This window comes from Pezoporus wallicus, unplaced genomic scaffold (assembly GCF_028554395.1).
Source record: "Pezoporus wallicus isolate ANWC-B61680 ecotype Strahan unplaced genomic scaffold, APGP_CSIRO_Pwel_v1 contig_227, whole genome shotgun sequence".
In the NCBI taxonomy this organism is placed as follows: Eukaryota; Metazoa; Chordata; class Aves; order Psittaciformes; family Psittacidae; genus Pezoporus; species Pezoporus wallicus.
The window spans coordinates 5,689,951-5,709,476 of record NW_026635704.1 but is presented as its reverse complement, the minus strand read 5'-3'; the positions used below and the strand labels follow the sequence as shown (position 1 = coordinate 5,709,476).

Below are 19,526 nucleotides of genomic sequence, written 5' to 3'. Positions count from 1 at the left end.
CCCTGGAGATCTGACTTTTGCTACCTAGATTCTTAATTGATTTGTTTAGAAAAGACAATCAGATCAGGAGGATTATTGCAAAATTTCTACTGGACAGTTATACTCCTAGCACTAATAGAGTTTCTACAGCAAACACTGTGTCATTACAAGTCCCAGCAGTGCTCTGTAAGGATGGGGGATAGGGCTTTTTGTGTTTTGTGACTTGTTTTTCATATGAATGGAAGAATTCTGAGGGATCTCCCATTTCTGGATTTGCTTTTGTTTGTTCTCAGTCAAGGTGATCCCATCCATACAATGAAAAGACAGCTCACTTGGGTGTTAGGACTTTTTCAGGCAAGGCAATTACAAAGTGATTCTTAATTTGGAAAGTCTCTGTGAAACACAGATTTCTAGATAGCTAGAAAATCTCCACTACTGATGCTGTTTTAAGATAATGACTAAGTTGTGCTGAAAATAAACCTTGTAGATCTAAGCAATATCATATTTTCTTCAATTCTTTCAATTACTTTTTATTAGAAAGTCTTTTCAAATGTATTATTTTGGAAAACTTTAGGCAGCGAGTTGCAAGCAAGTGATTGTAATGATATAGCAGCCTCTTAATTTGACAGATCTTTCTCCCACCCAAATGATTCCAACTACTTTGAATAAAATCTGTTCCAATTTTATGTTGAAATACACTTCCATTAAGCAACCAATTAATGTTGGTCCCCTGGTTCATGCCATACAAAACATTCCATTTTATGTGTTATCTAGACTTTTTCACAAATGTTTTTATGAGGTTACTAAAATATTCCCTGCCTTTGTTCCCATCTATGCTGTGTATTCATACATATATTTCAATATGAGTATGAATCTGTATATAAGTATAGTAATCTTCCCCTTAGGATATTCTGTATGTATGTCATAAAGGAAAAGGAGATTAACAGTACAATACAACACAAACAGGCTGACTTTATAGCAGTCTTGCAGAAACTCCTGCCAAGGAAAAGAATAAATAACAGCTATGTTAATCAAAGCCAAATTTAAGAGATAAGTCTTCAATTTAGGTGGTCAAAATCCCAGAAAACTGGACAAGCTTAATGCTCACAGAAAAAGAACAACTCTGAGGACAAAGACTGTAATGGTGTACAGTTAAGTTGAAGGCAAATTTTCAAAAGTGGTTCTGTAACGTAAAAGCCTAAGTCAAAACTGACTTCGCGTGCAGAATCATTTACTCTCCCTGTAAGTCCGTAGGGTTTGTGCTCCTGAATCCCTCAATCTGCTCTGAAAATGGGAGTTAGGTGACTTCTGACCTTAGTCCCTTTTGAGAGCATAATCTATAGTTGCCTGAAAGTCCAGAAAAGGTACTGGTCCAAGCAGTGGCTGAATACCAACCAAGGACACTAAAACCAAAGAACTAGAGGCACAAGCATGATTATTCCCCTGCTATAATGGAAAGCCATATGCCATCTCTGTTTTGTATTAAACTCGTGAAGATGTCTTAGCCTGTTCAAGATCCTGTGGAAGCATTTTGAATTAATCACAACTGACATAAATATAGCCCTTGACTGGAAAACTTCCAGACTGAGAGAGCTGCAACAGTTCAGCCAAGATGCATTATATCAAAAGCACGGATAAGTAATTTGGTGTCCTCGTGGGAAGGATAGCATTACAGCTTCACAACATTCATAAAGTGCCTGCACAGTGAAAGATCTAACACGATCATTAAAAGATGTATGAATGTCTGGTGAATCTTCACCCCCCATCAAGGATCATGGCTTTTATCTAGGCAGGAGCAGGAAGAAGAGCATGTATTCACGATGACAGAGAGCACAACAGCTTAGTCATACTCATTTGATGTGAGCATATGGACTTTCAAACATGATTTACTATGTTTGCATAGCAATATTAATTACTTTCTAGAGGGTATCCAGCCAAGAATATGTACAGGGTTGGCAAAGCTCAGTTAGAAACTTCAGCCAACCTCTGCAGGACTTACAGAAGATTAGCAGTTCAATTACTTATGGTGTACCATAGCTTTAAGTCACAAACTAACTCTTGTATATTTAACCCTCTTCAGTGGCAAAACGTAGAATCATAGAATAGTTAGGGTTGGAAAGGACCTTAAGATCATCTAGTTCCAACCCCCCTGCCGTCGGCAGGGACACCTTACACTAAATCATATCACCCAAGACCTTGTCCAACCTGGTCTTGAACACTGCCAGGGATGGAGCATTCACAACCTCCCTGGGCAACCTATTCCAGTGCCTCACCACCCTAACAGGAAAGAATTTCCTTCTTATATCCAACCTAAACTTCCCCTGTTTAAGTTTTAACCCGCTACCCCTTGTCCTGTCACTACAGTCTCTAATGAAGAGTCCCTCTCCAGCATCCCTATAGGCCCCCTTCAGATGCTGGAAGGCTGCTATGAGGTCTCCACACAGCCTTCTCTTCTCCAGGCTGAACAGCCCCAACTTCCTGAGCCTGTCTTCATACGGGAGGTGCTCCAGTCCCCTGATCATCCTTGTGGCCCTTCTCTGGACTTCTGTGTGATTTTAGAGATGTCACTTTACCTTCCTCTGTAACTCTTATTTGATGTCTCTGTAGTCCTGTTATGATGAATTAGCTCTTGCCCATATAGTTAATTAAATGCTACAGGGAGTGGTTGGGGTGTTTTAGTAGTTACCAAATTCTTGGTTCTGCTGTTATTATCCACCACATGATGATATGATATCTGGGTTTAGACTCCCAGCTGTGACTGAGGAGAACTCAACACAGCTTAAAGAGGCAATTCTCCAAAGTCCTCTTTCCATTGTCCCAACAAGACCTGGTGCAAATCCAGTTCTTAAAACAAGCCAAAGCAAACCAGTAAATGTCAAAATAGCCAAGAGTAATCCCTTCCTGTAATACATAACGTCTACAAAAAGGTGTTGTTGAACTCTCTAACATGGTTCTGGGCCATCTAAAGTTTCTACTTCCAGGGAGAAAGTGAATGGGCATTTTGTACCTATGTTTAGATGCTATGTTAAGAAGCTGAGATATCATCCCCCTATGTCTTCTGAGTCTTGAAGACTTCTTTCCGACAAGGGCTCATTTTCCTCAGAGGTTTTCAAGAGCTACATCCTACTCCTCTGACATCAATATTAAGACATTTAAATTTCCAAACCCTATGCAAAAGAGTCATTTGGCTGGCTTCAGCAGGGCTGCTTGTAGGATTCTGAATTTCTCACATCACTGAAGGACTCTAAACAAAGGCACTGTGTTTTATAAATATTAGTGGTCTCTGTAGCTCTAAGAGCTTCAGGAGCTGCAGTATATTTGAAAAGCTAGCTTTGAAATACTTGGCAAGCTGCTGCTTTCCTCAGAGTGCTCATAGATGAGTATTTCAGATAAACCTCAAAAATACTGTAAGTGGAAGAAATAAAAGTAGTTGAAGGAAAGCAGAAAGCTGCTGTACATCATGTAGTAGCATTCCCATTTAAGAGGTGATTTTTCTCATTCTGTTATTTGCCTTTTTTATGGGCATTGTAAAGAAGTGTAACTTAGTTAAATATATCCAGCTCTCACTGAAGTCCAAGTGGTTTGGAAGCATCACTGATTTATTTAGCTCTTTACGTAGAAAGGTCATGTTTTTCACAGGCACATAGTACAAACATTTGAACACAAATTCGAAAAATACCACTTGAAATTTAGGATGTTGCCTTGACAATTTCCATGAAGACGTTCTCTCCATTTCTTTAACATAAACCTAGAAATCACTTTAAGATCACAAAAACCTTTCATATGCCATTGATTGGAATTTTATAGCCAAAGTATAAGAAAATGCATTGTGGGGTTCTATTTTATCTTTCTCTCTTCATTCCTCTGTTAAAGACTTGAGAGTATAATAAACTAAATTTGATTTTGTGGTCCACTGTTTCCTCTCAAAATAGGAATGTCTGCTCTTTGGAGACCCATAATCTTCTAGCTGGTGTTCCCTGTCTGTTGTGTTTGTCTCCACCAGATTTTAGCTTTCACTCTTCATCTTCAGCTCTGCTCTGTCCTTTCTTACATGTCCCCATCATCACTGCTTTCATAGTGTTGTAAATCTATAGACTCCTCTGGCAACTCAAGAGGTTTCTGCCAACACATCTCTGTACTTAAGTTATAAATGAAAATTCTCTAGACCAATCCCTGATAGGAGTCTTCTATCAGCTTTTGCTTTAAATTCAGTTTTATGTTCACACAGTTATGATTGTATAGTTATTGATGTCCTGAATGGGAGAAGTTACCAAATAATACACCCTTATTTAATTTTAAAGTGAGTGAAATGTTCTAAAATTTTGACCAAAAAGAATATGAACTAATTACCAAGAAATCAGTTATTCATTTCTTCCTTCAAAACTGTAGGTCAAAAACCTATTCTATTATAGACTGCTTTTGAAGCTTGAAGGTGAAATGTGCACTGCATCATCAAAACTTCCATTGGTTCAGCAGTGCCAAGAGGATTTACTTCTGTTAATATTCCCTAGCTGTTTGAGATTTTTTTAGTAATTCATTTTTTTTTACAATGTAAAGTGCCCTGGTTGCTTGGACTCTGAGCTTTTTATAAATATTTAGAACTGGATGGAGAAAGCTGCTGGTGTGTGACTTCTTCTGATAAGGAAATATGATGACCAAAAGCTGTTGGAGAAACATGTGAGAATATGCCCATCATCTGCAACCCCGTTCCCTCTCCCTGCATGTTAGGTCCCCCTGTGCCACACTGCTATCATCTCCTCTCTGCAGAAAGAGCCCTTATCAGCTTCCCTCCTTACTCCACCTCTATACAAGGCTTTCACCCAGTCCAGCAGCACCTGATTCAAATGGAAAAGGAAGGGAAAGAAGCAGAGCTCTGGGACAGCTGCAGATGGAGGTATGAATGTAGAAATAGAGGTAGAAATGAGGCCTCATGTTGCCTCAGGTCATCCAGGTAAAATCGCAGACTATTCAGAGCACTGAGTGAAGAGTTTCCATGTTGATGTACTTCCCATCAGTTTCCAGCTGATGTATAACCATTTTTCTTCAGGTAAAAATAGGAACATAGTGCTTTGAGATATTCTTCAAGATTCATCTACATTGCTTTATTCATTCCACATTCTTTATCTACACTGCTTTACTAAGCAGTCTCATTAACAAAGGAACAGTCTATTTAGCAAATTCGGGACTCTTTCCAAAGTAACTCATACAATCTTTACCAATGTGCTTGAGTGGCAAAAAATAGAATTATGTGCACATCTTGATTTGTATTTGGCTACAGCATTTTCCAGCAAATATTTCATTCCTTCTGGCTGATTCAGTACGCCACAAAGTACAATACACCATGGAAAATACATGCTGAGAGTTCAGAATTGCCTGAGAGCCAACCCAGAGCTGCCGAGAAAAAACTAGACAGTGAGAAGTACATTTGCCCATGAAATTTTTGTGAGTTGCAATAACTTCAACATTAGCAGTGCCACAAAGAAGGGTGTTCTGAATTTGAACATAAGGGATAAATTAAGATAGTGGAGTTGCAGCAGTTTATTACTATCTGAGAATCTGATCCAGGATTTTTATAGTGACAGTGTGAAATTGCTCTCCACTCTATTGTAAGATTTAAGAGTTTCTTCAGTACCTAAGCATTTTTTTCAAGAAAATAGCTCTGTAAGATGTGTGTTTCTTAGCTTTAAAGGTTCAATGTGTTGCTTTACATTACTTCAGTCCAGTCCTGTGAATACTGTTAAGCACAATGTTAAAAATGTTTTCTTGTGAGTTGCAGTATAACCGATATCATTCCTGACTAAAACATAAATGAATACCTCAGAGAAATTAGATATTCACGTTTTGTAGCTCAGTCGTTGCCTTCCATATTAAAACATATTTAAAGGAAAACCCAGTAACTCATGAAAATAAGTGCTGCTTGCTTGCTTAGGTACTGAAGCCTTTGAAAAAAATGTAAGGGGTGGACTGGTGACATGTACTTAAAAGGATGCATTAATTATAGGAAGGAAGAAAGTAACAGCTGGACTTCACTTGAAGCACAAAGAAAACTTCAAAGACATGCTTCATAACTTCAAGCTCCTATTTAGTTTACATGTTCACTCTCTAGAAGTATCTGCCTCCCTTCATTGATTAGGTCATGAGCTTAAAGAGCTTACACTTGTAATATGTGCAGATGCATTAGATGTCTTCCAGTCGATAGCAAGGTTCAGTTCTCTACGTTGGTACTTTAATTCAAAATGACTCAGTTTGTCTTTTGAAGTGTTTCAGAGAGAGAAAGTCATAAAAATATTGTGAGGGCCTTAATTATAATAGTCATGCTAGTTGAAAGGGTAACTCCTTTAGAATGATCTAAAATAAAAATAAGTGTATATCCTTCCACAATTACCAAATAAATGCATGCCATGTTAGAAGCTGTACTGAAATCTGTGGAAAGCTTGACCCCTTATGTTGCAGTATTTCATCATGTCTGATGAGAATTTCAATATTTCTTTTTCTCTAGAAAATCTAGTTTGTGCTTCTAGAGCCAAAAATCTTTTAGCACTGCCCAGTTTACATCCCCTGTGGGTATTATTTGGCTTGCTGCTTCTCTTGTTGATTGATTAAGCCTCACTGGTGCTCTCGAACCTGTGCATTTCCTGCAGTTTTAGCTGTATCCTGTTGTGCTATAAATAATGAGTCTGGCTAAGTGTGAGTTGCCGGAAAAGACTTATTGATTTTATTGTGAAAGAAGATTCAGGATTAGTCTGCACATTATCCTCCTCCTAACTTCCTTGGTGTTTGTAGTTGCACACACATGCATGCATAGTGGCCTGACTTACTCCAGTTAGCTTGAGACAATGCTGTCCCCAGGGAGTGCTTACAAAGCTGTTGCTTACCTTAGAAATGACACTGCCAGAGCAGTAGGAAACAAAAGAGAAATACAGCTTTTCCACTGCCTTTTGTGAGAACTTCCTCACTACTACAGATAGCTCTCTGAGGAGGGACTGAGTGAATGCAGTGAACATGACTAAACCTCATGCAGTACCTGAGTTTAAACAGGATCTAATGCATTTTTGCTTCCTTCTCTCCTTTCCATTTAAGTGACTCTGCTTCATCTTTGCTTGCTACTTTGTGTAAGGCACTAGATAGCTGTTTGCACCAAGCTGCTGAACAAAACACGTCTGCCTTGTGCTTACTGTGGGGTTTAGCTGAATAATTCATGCCAAGGCCTGGTAATGTTATGGCAGTAAATCCAGGGCTGCCATACATGGAATCAAAGAACACAGAATCAGCTAGGTTAGAAAAGACTTTTCAGATGCTCAAGTCCAACCTTTATCTCAGGACTGCCAAGACCACCACTAAACCCTGTCACTAAGGGCCTCATCTAAATGGTTTTTGAACACTTCCAGGGACAGCTATTCCATCAGTTCCCTGGGCAGCCTGTTCCAATGCCTGAGAACCCTCTCAGTGAAGAAATTTTTCCTAATATTCAGTCTAAACCTCGCCTGGTGCAGCTTTAGGTTGATTCCTTTCATCCTAGCACTTTTTGATTTCAAATTCAATTCAGGTGGAATTGGAACAGTTTGCCCTGGATCTCGGGGTTGCTCAGCTACCTAGTGATCTCTGTGGGTGACTGCCAGACAGCTGTAATTTTTGGAGGCATCTACTCAACCTGAGGATAAATTGTGCAGTGCAGGCAGAGTGAGGCATCCTCCTGGAGGCCTCCATCAGCACTGAGGCATAGGTACAGTGCCCTGTCACATCCAGTGGGTTCAATGGTCAGACACAAATCATTTGTACTGTACATGCACAATAGATCAAACATTTCCTGAAAACATGGGATTTCCTAAACCCGTAGTACATGGCCCATGTGTCTATGTTTCTTTCTGGAAAAGTTTGGTCTGCCCTAGGTACATCTATTTATTTCATATAAAAGCAATCAGACTTAACCAAAAAAACAAAACAACAAAATAATTTGTCACCTTCAGTAATAAAAATATGTTGGACATGTTTAAGATGTTTACACTGGCTGCTAACAAAGAGCTTTTGCTTATTGTAGGCCACGTCTAGATGCTTCTTATCTTGCCCATAACCACTGAAAATTATGTTTAACATACTCTGCCATGATCTGCTGATGTCCTTAAGTCTTCAGCATTCAAAACTAGATTATCCTGCTTCCTCTTAATGCATATGAAAAGAATTCTTTTCCAATTCACTTGAAAAAAAAGTGGTTAACAGAATATACTCTTGTTAGTGCTAATCATTCGGGAATCCTTAGTGCCCTTTAGGAACAGCCTTGTTAGGAGGAAGAAGAAAAAATAGTTTCTTTCAGATTTTGACAGACACGCTGAAGCCATGTAGTGCACTGTCTCTGTCTCACTGGACCAGCCCTGGAGTGATGTGATTGCCTGTGTGGAGGAGAGGCCTGGGTCATGTCCCCAAAGGTCACTGTTGCCAGCAGGCAATACCTAAAGAGTATATTCCCTGCACTCCCCTAGCTCAAAGGGTCTGATTGTGGGAGCCCTCACACTGAAGCGAACAAACAGAGAGAGATTATTCTGCAATCTCCATGCTCAGCCACGGGGTGGTCACAATGTGGGCCTTGTTACAGATGGGAGACTTCCGTTCCACTTACGAAAAAGTTGTGGAAGAGAGAGCTGAAGAACCCAAGGTGAACTGCATTTCTAAATGCTGGCAGGTAGCACTGGTGTGTAAACTCCATAGCTGAATTTCCTATCTCCTGTTAGTACCTTGATGAATTGCTGAAATGTTACAAATAAATATATGATTCTCTTTTAATTCATTTAAATCTTTTAAGTCTTTAAACCTTAAGAGTCATTAAACAAGTTTGTAAAATAAATAGTTTACAGAAACATACTTTGTAGAATGCAAAAACGTGTAAAGTACTGAATTCCTGTGTTTTCAAGTCTAGCCAATACAGTAGGGTAATAGCTCAGCTTATTTTCAGACTCAGCTTCGTGAAAAGGAGCAATGAGATTCATATGATTTTGAAGTTCTGCTAGGCAACAGGATGAGAACATTATTAATGAAATAAAATCCTATTCTGCTTCTCACTCAAATACTCTGTTACCAGGAAGGCTAGGTGACATCTCTGTGAAACCAATCAGCATGATAGCTTAAATATTTGCTAGGATAGATCTTAGAGAAAGAACAGGGAAAATCTAGGATCCACTGCCTACGACTTGCCTAACATCTGCAAGATAGAAACAGAAGAGTGCAGAGGGAGTTGGGGGGATATTGTCTGAGATACACCCCTCTCTGTGAGCAGAAACCACCAAACATGAAAAGAAAGAAATGAGCAGACAACATCAGTGCGGGAATAGGGTCACCAGGAAGGAACCAGATTAGAAATTTGGGACAGGAGTGAACTGTGCACAGAAATGCCATTTCCAGTTACTGGGTTCTTCATTTGCCTGGAATTTGTATATGTTTTATAAAAAAAAAAAGGAGAGAAATTGGTGCATGACTGATAGAGAATCATAGAATCATAGAATAGTTAGGGTTGGAAAGGACCTTAAGATCATCTAGTTCCAACCCCCCTGCCGTCGGCAGGGACACCTTACACTAAATCATATCACCCAAGGCCTCGTCCAACCTGGTCTTGAACACCCCCAGGGATGGAGCGTTCACAACCTCCCTGGGCAACCTATTCCAGTGCCTCACCACCCTAACAGGAAAGAATTTCCTCCTCATATCCAATCTAAACTTCCCCTGTTTAAGTTTTAACCCGTTACCCCTCGTCCTATCACTACAGTCTCTAATGAAGAGTCCCTCCCCAGCATCCCTCTATGCCCCCTTCAGATACTGGAAGGCTGCTATGAGGTCTCCACACAGCCTTCTCTTCTCCAGGCTGAACAGCCCCAACTTCCTGAGCCTGTCTTCATATGGGAGGTGCTCCAGTCCCCTGATCATCCTCGTGGCCCTTCTCTGGACTTGTTAAAACAGTTCCATGTCCTTTTTATGTTGAAGACACCAGAATTGCACACAATACTCCAGGTGAGAATTTCTAACAAGTCAGAATAGAGAAAAATAGAATTCTTAATAGAGAGGAATGTCTTTTTTTTTCTGCTGTCAATGTAAGCTACCATCCCCTTTTTTACATTTGGGAAGAGCTGAGCAAGTGGCTATACTGATAGAATGATTGCAATATGAAAGGTGAATTGTAGTCCTAAAATGACCAGGACAATTTGACTCCTTCATCTTCCCCGTTCCTATAAATGTGTCTAATCGTGTTGATGCAGGTTCAGGACCCACTGAATGAAGTGAAACATAATGACCCACAAGAGTAAGATGTCCTGTCTCTCTGTGTAAGCAAGGATTAAATAGTGGTTTTAATCTCAGGATGGCTTTGTTGCTTGCATTTGTTCTATGGATTCTTTACTACCCATTACTTAATTAAGCTGAAAACACAAGCCTGGTTTTATCATTACTCAGCCTGTGAGCAATCATTAGGCGTCACTAGGCCAGCTCTTCATGTGGTTTTACAAACCTTTACTTCAGGATAGGGTAAGAATTGCTTATTGGATTTGGCTTGCCTATCCTGAAATCAATGTGTGCTGTCAGATCTCGAGTAGCACACTTCTGCACAATGTGTGCACTATAAAATATAGGTTCAGTAAGCCTGCTTTGCTGTTCATTTCATCAGCATTGTAAACATATGCCAGGGCAAACCCAGAGTCACACACAGCTGAATCAGCCTCCCTCTGCACCATGGAAATACCCTGCTTTCTGGCAAAAATCTTTCCACAGAAAGCTTTCTACGTCATATCATCATGTTTGTCCTTACTGGAGCTCTTTAACCCTTTCTCCTGTGATCAATATCCAGTAATACAGAAGTTCTCTGATGACATTGGCCCTTGTAATATACTTTTCCTTTCTTCCTTTTTCTTTTCTTTTTTCAGGGTTTTGGGTTTGGGTCTGTTTGCCTTTTTTTTTTTGGTCCATTTCACTCTGAAAGCTATTTCATTCAGTGGAGAAGTCTGTAATTTTTACCTGGTTCTTTACATTTCATCCTCCTCTCCCAGCATTTTCCATCTAGGAAGCCAGGATCTGAGATCCCTCCTGTGTTTAATTTAGTCAGCTTTTCAGATTAGCTCACCACTGCCTGTGTGTGTGAGGGAGCAAATGAAACAGAGCATCAGCTTCATGACTGCTACTTGCCAATAAGATTGGGGTTCAACTTTTCTGTAAGAACAACAGATTCAGCTTAGTGAAAACATTTTATTCTTGTAAGCATCTGTACAGACAATGAGAAAAAGAGAAAACAAGCCAGAAAGTCTTGAGGGTGAAACAGCATTGGAAACAGAGGTTTGCTACAAGAGCCCCAGGTGACAGGCAACCTGGGCTTGCCAAGCTATTTCTGAGACAGGCAGGCAGCTTGCTGAGTCAGTGCTCATTCAGTGTCCTTCAAGAATGAATTAAAAGCAATGAAGAATATGCTTTGCTTCCTTGGAAGGATTTTTTGCCTTTTTTTTTTCCTGAAACTGTTTTGAGCAGCTTTGGCTGAAGGAAATGGAGACAACTGCCATTATCACATAAAAGCAAGACCACTTCCTCCAGAACAAAAGCCACAGGTATATGGGTCAATACGGCAGCTGGAGGTCTTTTCAGACATGTGGGTTTTTAATAGGCAGACTCAGAATAATTGCAGAAGGTTTGTACCAGACCACCTGGAAGCAAGCTTCAGCTGTTTACCAATAAGGATAAGGCACCTCTGCCTAACCTTTCTTGTTACAGGAATTTTACACAGCTTGATTCAATCCAGGCTGCGATAACAAGCCTCATATATGAGGCTCTCAGAAGACTTTGTTCAGCGGATTTTCCAAATAAGCGCCATACTTTTAATATTGTCGTAAATGCACATTAATTACCCAAGAACCTTAGACGTATTTCATAAAGCTGGTTGTCACAGCAGTTGTTGCCATGATACGTGATCTGTTTTGCATTTAGCTTTTTGGTATGGTAATATTACAAAATAGCAGGCTCACTGTGGGGACAAAAGAAACAACCCACCAAGACTCTTTCTTCCTAATATGGTGAAATAAAAGCCTTGGTTTGAGCTGGCTGAAATGCTGATGGAGTCAAAGCCCAAGGATCAGTCTGGTATGGTGTGTGAAGAGCACAGGGGTCATGGTCAAGATTCACACTGGGAGGGCAGGAAATGTTTAAATTCTCTGACCATGACTAAACGATGGGAGTCAGGGATGCTATCAGGGAAAAAGCCGTCTTCTCATCTCAGCAAGTGTTTGGTTCCAGACTGGCGAGAGCATTCCTTCCTGTGCTTGCTGGTGTGGCAGCTCTCAGATGTGCTATATAGCAGATGTAGGGACTGATTTTTCACAAAGGTTTGTACTGAACAGGGATATGAATTGCTCAATAGGCAGCAGCATGGGGGTCTCAGGCGGAGCCCCAGTCTGAAGAGGAGGATGACGAGGGACAGGCTGCAGCTGGAGGATAGGCACCAGCACTAGCAGTACAGTGCCCACTGAGAAGGGGCCCCAGATGCCATTGGAGTGCCAGGAAGTTTTGCCTTTTTCCTTGTTTGTGTTCACTATCACCTTTAAAACAAAAGAGCACAGCTTGCACAGCAGTAAGCAATTGGCTGTTTCCCCCATCACACCAGCTCCTAGCCAAAAAGATTAAGTTTTCTGGCTTCTTCTTAGGGGTTCTGCTTCTGCTGGTTAAAATCTCTGCTTGGGGACACTTGGTATAGTATTAACTGATTATATTTAAGTCCTGTGAGACCTGTTTTTTGTTTTTTCTTTGCTGATGATGATGCAGTGAAGAGAGATAGGTGAATCCATTAAAAAAAAAACCAAACTAAAACAAACAAAACAGAGGCAAAAAAATCCAGATACATAATGTCAGTAATTATAATTTATCAGGTACCACAGTCATTTGAACTAAAGCTGACTGAAACACTCGCGTCTCCCCAGGGAGAGAGCTACATGGAAAGCACTTAAATAGCTTTAACCACACTTGTGTCACAAATTCCTTTCAGATTTGGTTACAGTGGCTTGTTCTAATTAAAACAGTAACAGTTTCAGTGTTATGTTTAAAAGTAAACAATTATTTGCTGTTGTTGAGGACAAAGAGGATAGAAACACTGAAAATAGTACTTCTTTTGACATGTGTCTCTACAGCACCATAGTCCATTTTCTTCTGTTGAAATATTGTCACCATCAAAAAGCATTGTTTCCCAGCAGCTGACCAAGAGCACAATGGTAGGTTCAGCAACTGAATCATTTGTGTTTTTCTTACCTTGATGTGCAATAGGATGTCATTAATTCTGCTACCAGGAAGAAGGGCAAAAAGCAACGAAAAGTACTACCTTGTGTTCAAAAAGAGGCAAGTGCCTGAGCTTTGACTTTCTAAAGCACGGATAATGATCGCGGCTGGATTTTTTGTGCTCCATTGTTTCCACCACAGCTCTCCAACCTGGGGCTCAGACCTAACCCAGAAGGAATTGCCTGGGACTACCCAGACAAAGCACAGAGCCTCCAGGAGTCTCAAGACAGCAGCTAGCCCTTTGCTGACAAGAGAGGATTCAGCAGAGGCAGCAGCATGAAGGGGGAGAAACATGTCCAGTCAGCTTTATTAAATAATATGTTTATACATCCATTATGAAAACTTTGACAAGGAGGGAAATACTGAAAAGGAAGCATCTATTTTTTTAGTGGAGTAAAAGTGATGCCTGTGGTTTTAAACAAAGGCCTGTTGGCAGGATGATGCCATAAAGAAAAGGAAGAGAAAGGGAAACTGTGCTTGAATTAAGTCAGATAAGTGAAGGCCAGAAAACCTTATGACAGAATTTTCCGTTAATTCCTGTAATCTAGCTCTCTGCCATAATTATGTTACCTCCTAACACCTTCTACAAATATTATTGTGGTTATTATTACTGTTTACTGTAACTATTGTAATTATATTTACAAAAGCTGCTTACAATATTACAGTCATAGTAATGTGAAAGAGCAAAGTCAGGCAAGACTTTCATGGTGGGTGTTTTGTAAGACTTTGAACGAATGTATATAACTGCTTTCTAGCGGCAAGAATTTACACGGGAAAAAAATGAGAATAAAGGAGTAAGGAACAAACTTCTTTTTGATTCAATCACTGTACTGAATCATAACTTGAAATTTGATTTTTAGTGAATTCATAGGTTTTTTGAACCTGTGATGGAAACCCCTTGTTTGGCCTAAAACATACTTCATTTCAAAGACGTATTTTGTTAAGATTTCTTTTAACATAATTTAATTCAAGGAAAAAATGAATACTTTTTAATGGCTTTTCAAATAAAATGTAATTATTCTTCTGAATTAAAATATTTCATGTTTCTAATTCTTTTTTGGAGCCAAGATGAGTTTGTAAAATATTTAAAGGTTCCCGAGTCTGATTATTTTTCCCCAAATAAGTTTGCACTAAAGCATTTCAGCCAATAAGCAAACAGGAAGAGATAGAAAGAGAAACTGAGGCACAAAGAATTTAAAATACTTTTCCAGTGTCTCATCAGGTGGGTATCAGTGTTAGAAATAGAAATTGCATCTCGTGAGTCCCCCTCCAGGTGTGTAAAACACTAAAGGGCATTAAAGAGGTAAATCATTAGATTAGATTGAAAATAAATTTCCAACCATAACTATTATGAGCAGCAGAAATCATGGTGACCACAGGAACTGTGCACTTTGCCTCCTGGATCTTGTTCCCTGCTCCTTTGCACAGTCACTGGTGAAGCCTTAATTGTGTGCTCTGTGTGCATGGTACAAGTTAACCTGACAGAGAGACATTTTTAATTTCATTTCTCTCTCTTTTCAGAAAGTCTTTCTCTCGTTGTCGAAGAATTAACAGGATGCTTTCCAATGAGTCAGCACCTCCTCCTGCATTCAGTCGCTCCAACTCACAGGCCTCCATGGACAGCACCTCCATGGAGGACTTCTGGTGCGAAGTTGAGAGCATCAAGGAGAGCAGTGAAGATGGATCTGACGAAGCAACACTCTTGGAGTTCAAACCTGCTGATGGTGAGCACACAAACAGCGCTTCTTCCTCACACCTTGGCTTTGACTTGTCTCTTTAGTCATGCCCTGATCTCCCTTGCTGTGTTTCCCAGTATGAGCAGAAGTGCTAGGCTGTGTCTATGGTCACCATAGCTCCACTCCTGAACATCATGGTAAATCTACAAGATGTCACTGTAAAGAAACAATAATTCAGTCTGGTTCATGCACTGGGGCTGGTAATTGACTTCTGAAGTAAGTTTTTTTGTATTGATCTTATTTGTGCTTCAAGAGGATAGATATGGTGTAAGAACAAAGAAGCACTAAATGAAAACTTCATCTCCAGCATTAAATAAACTAAACCAAAAGATATAAAAGGGCCGGGCCACAAAGTTCTTTTAGTGTACTGGAATTTTAAATTTTTTACCTTTTGGTTTGATGTATAAGTTATGAAATTCTTGAAGCAAGTTTTAGTTAGATATCATTTGGTGCTATCAGAAATTTAATAACTGCCCGTTTGAGATTGCTCCATTCAAATATAATTCAAAGAGATATTAGAGATAAGTCTGAGTATATGGATGCCTACATTATTCAGACTCCCCACTTGTCAAAATTTATTCATCACTTACACGAATTATGCTGAAGGTATTACGATTTCATTCTGTTACCTTAATGTTTTCCCCCATCCTTTTTCGTAATATATTTGGAAAGACGTGTAATAGCCTGCACTAGCTTGTTGCAATGCAACTTTGGGTTAGATTATTTGATAGCATCTAGAACAGCAGTTCTTATTTTTTCCAGTTATGACCCCACTTACAAATGCATTATATTGTGCAACACAAAATACCAGGTGTTACTATATGATGAAAACAAGGTCACGACCCACCAATAACTTCTTCAACACTTTTGTGCAACACAGCCACTAGTCTGGTAACTACTGATCTAGGGATAGATTTTGAAACAATGGTGTGTTCTTTCTACACAATTATTAGCATGAGTGACAATGTATTTTTCTTACCTTGGTGTGCAACGGGATGTCAGTAATTCTGCTACCAGAGAGAAAACTTTATTAAGCAACCAAATATGTAATCATAACCAGTTATGATAAGTATCCGTCACAGAGATACCTAGCTCCAACTATATACCGTTTCCATGGGGAATACCTCCCACTTGCTGGTTCCCAGTAGGGGTCTCCTAGAAGCAAAAGAAGACATTTGTTTACCAGAAGTCTTGGACTGCAATGAGGGTTATGGTCTGGCAGCTTAAATCCAAACTGCATTTCTTTGTGCTGGCACGTGGTTTCAAATAAAAATAGGCCGAGGTGTAACACTGAAACTTTATGGTTATTGTTATGGGAAGGCAGAAGAGCAATCTGCTCAATCAGTTTGACCTTGTTGGGAAAATTCCTGTCTGATCGTACTCTTTAGCTTGGAGACCCCAGAAAGAAATTGTGAACCTCTCCGTGTCCCCTTCATACAATTGTCACTGTAAACTGGGTGTCCCTGAATTGTCTTCAGGGCTGAGGGAATGCCACATATCTGTGAGTTGCTAAGGTGGGTAAGTTAGTAGGACAAGGCAATACAGGAGCCCATTTTCCATGTGCTCAGAAACTTTTCCATCAGTTTCATCACTCCTGAGCTAAATCTTCACAACACTGCAAATTCTGGTGCAGTCCCATGTTACCCTTTGTCTAGACAGACATCTCATTACACTGCACTGATTTTTAACCCTCTGTCCTGAACTGAAAATGAGACAGCAAGGTAAACTGCAATACATCTCCACAAGTCATTTATGATCATATTGTTGTTTCAAACACATATATATTGTATACACACACATAAAATCAGGCAGTGCTTGTCCTAGTTACTAACCTCAGGCATACATTCAGTCTGGGATAATAAATCTCAGAAATAATAGTGAGTAGTTCTATTAAGCTCCTAATAGGATAATACTCCTTACTGAGGATCAAAACACTGCAAATCATTGTGGAAGTCCTCAAAGCAAAATAAAAGCAAATATTCACCACCCTTTTATGATGTCTTTGAGAGGAAGAGATGCAGAATCCTTAAGAAGGAAGCCAAAGGGTGATAGCAGCCAGGCATCACTGATATTGTCAAAGCCACAGTGTTGTTTTATGCTGGACCACATGTGTAAGGGGAAGACATCAGCACACTTACTCTGTTGACATTAGTAACTATGGACAAGAAAGGTCAGATCACAGCAAGTAATACAAGGGATGGAAATGTAAGGGAAGAGGAAGTCATGGAATATTTAAGATGGCAGTGATATGGAGAACTGCTTTAAAACTTGGTGTTACAAGGCTGCAATGCTGTGAGTTACTTGAGGTTATAACTGACAAATTCAAAGAAAGGCACGTGTCTTTCCTAGCAAGGAAAGACATCAGAGGAAAAGAGACTTACCAGCTAGAGGGTAGCTCTGTTTGTCTTGCATATCTGGCAATATCAAGACCCTGCTGTATAAGTAGCTACCACTATAAAAACAGTGTTTTGTAAAACAACATGGGGGGAGGGGTTGTCCTTTTTTAAACCTATGCATCATAAAATTCTGAGGGTTTTAAATGCAGGAATTCCTTCTCTTTAACAGTTTTGCTTCTCTGTTTGTTGCGATTCCTTGGTCTATTGTTTGTGAGGGGTTGGAACAGGAAAAAGGCAAAAGCCAGAGAAAACAAGTTGCCGGGGTGGCTGGTAGGCATACAGAATTTCATGTCTGCTTTACTATTTTTCATAGAATCATGAAAGCCAAGTTTGATTAAAAACTCAATTCTTGGGAAGAATATGTCAGGACAAAAGCCAAAATGAGACTGAAACATGAATGGATGCGGCTAGAACAACAGCACACAGAAATAAAACCTTGTTAGAAAGAAGGGAGAGGATGGCAGAAGAACCCTTGGTTCAAGGCTTACAAAGAAGGGAAAGGAACAAACTGTCATCATATCTGTGGATACAGAAAGGATTGGAGCATAGACAAGTTGTTTCAGGGGATACAGGGCCTGTTATACCCCTGTCTAACACAAAGCAGGGTGCAGAGAAGCAGATACCTTTGTAGAGCTTTGTAAAGAGACAAGGCAGTTAACAACAAAGTCAGTGATTGTACATGTTAGATGATTTCAGTTGTCCCTATGGTCCAGTCCTGTAATTTTCTTTTGTGTATCTAACTGCCAAAGTGCAGCAAACTGGTATCTATCAATCTGCCTGCATTCTGATGTCAAGAAGAGGCAATAAAGGGAGAGTGGAAATACCAGCCTACCATTAAGACCAGTGCTGGGACAAGAACAATAAGTGCATTGACTAGTTGTTTTATAGGCCATGCTGCAAATTAGTCTATTTCCTGTCTGACATGTTTGTTTGTAATACCTCTTCTTTAGTCAAGGCTGGAATGCAATTATTGTCTTGTCTCAACCAGCATATTGTTGAGCTGGGATTGTCCAGAGAACTAAAACAAAAGCTCCTATAATGAAGAGAAATTTTAAAATACTATGATCGATTACTTTTAAAAGCAGACAAAAAAGCAGTTATAGCAAAATTTAAAATTACTGAATTACTTAGAGACGGTACATCAGGAGCTTCTCTCTGTCCTATGTTGACAGAGGGTAACATTTAATGTAACAGGTTTCTAGCTGAAGCCCTTTATTGGCTTTGCATGGCAAGGTTTTGGTGGCAGGGAGGGGGCTGCAGGTGTGGTTCCATGAGTAGATGCCAGAAGCTTCCCCTATGTCCGATAGAGTAAGGAAAGAAAATGCTTTTCTACACTGTGTATAATCTCACTATGGAACCAACTGCAGTGTTGAACCAGTTGAGAAACAAGTATTGAACAGGATCAAAGAAGATACTAGTCACTAATCAAGATATCAAGAATTGCTGGGGTGTAGAATATTAAACAGTTTTTAATTTTTTGGAAATCAGAATGATATCTAGGATAGCTACTTTTGCATCTTCCACCCCTAGCTGGCCTCTGATACCTACCCCTAACTGGTGCTTGCTTTTTAGTGAGCAGCTCCAGCTCTTACTCATCTTGTTCAAAACAGGCTATTGGACCAGGTGGACATCACATTTCTCTCAGTGTGGCATTTTCACTAGGTGTCTGATGAACAGCTGACTCTCTGCCATGTCAAATATTATCTTTAATGTGCAAATATATTATTCTGTTGTATACATCACTTCAGCATTTTTGTGTATTTTAATTGGAATACCAATTTAATTTCCACTTGCCAAATGGCTTACTGGTAAAACACGGTATAAAAGGTAATTGAGGAGATTTATGTTCTTGAATGAGGGGTTAGTTTTACCCTGCCATGTCAGATTAGTTACTCTCCTGCCTTCTTCACACAAACATGTTGATGCACAGGTTAAAAGTTCCTCTTCTGTTCTTTTCCTAAGCCTCTCTTGTGCAGACACTGCCAAACTGAAAATTGACAGTATGTTGAAAAAACTAAATTTGCTTACACTTGTGGCCTAAGAAAGATTGGAATTGGAGTCTTCTTGAGGTAAAGGCTAAGGCAGCAGTCTATCATGCCACCACCCTTCCCTCAGTCCCCTCTTCCCC

General features: G+C 39.8%; 1 protein-coding gene across 3 annotated transcripts in view; it reads left to right on the top strand.

The window, feature by feature from the left end:
- The window catches only part of ARHGAP28 (Rho GTPase activating protein 28), a 72,704-nt gene that overhangs the window by 27,722 nt on the left and 25,456 nt on the right, over nt 1–19,526 (top strand). For all 3 annotated transcript variants that reach the window (XM_057397506.1, XM_057397507.1, XM_057397505.1), the window contains one exon: nt 14,788–14,990. In XM_057397506.1, coding sequence (XP_057253489.1) covers nt 14,822–14,990 — 169 coding nt within the window. In that variant the 5' untranslated portion in view covers nt 14,788–14,821. The remainder of the gene's footprint in view (nt 1–14,787; nt 14,991–19,526) is intronic.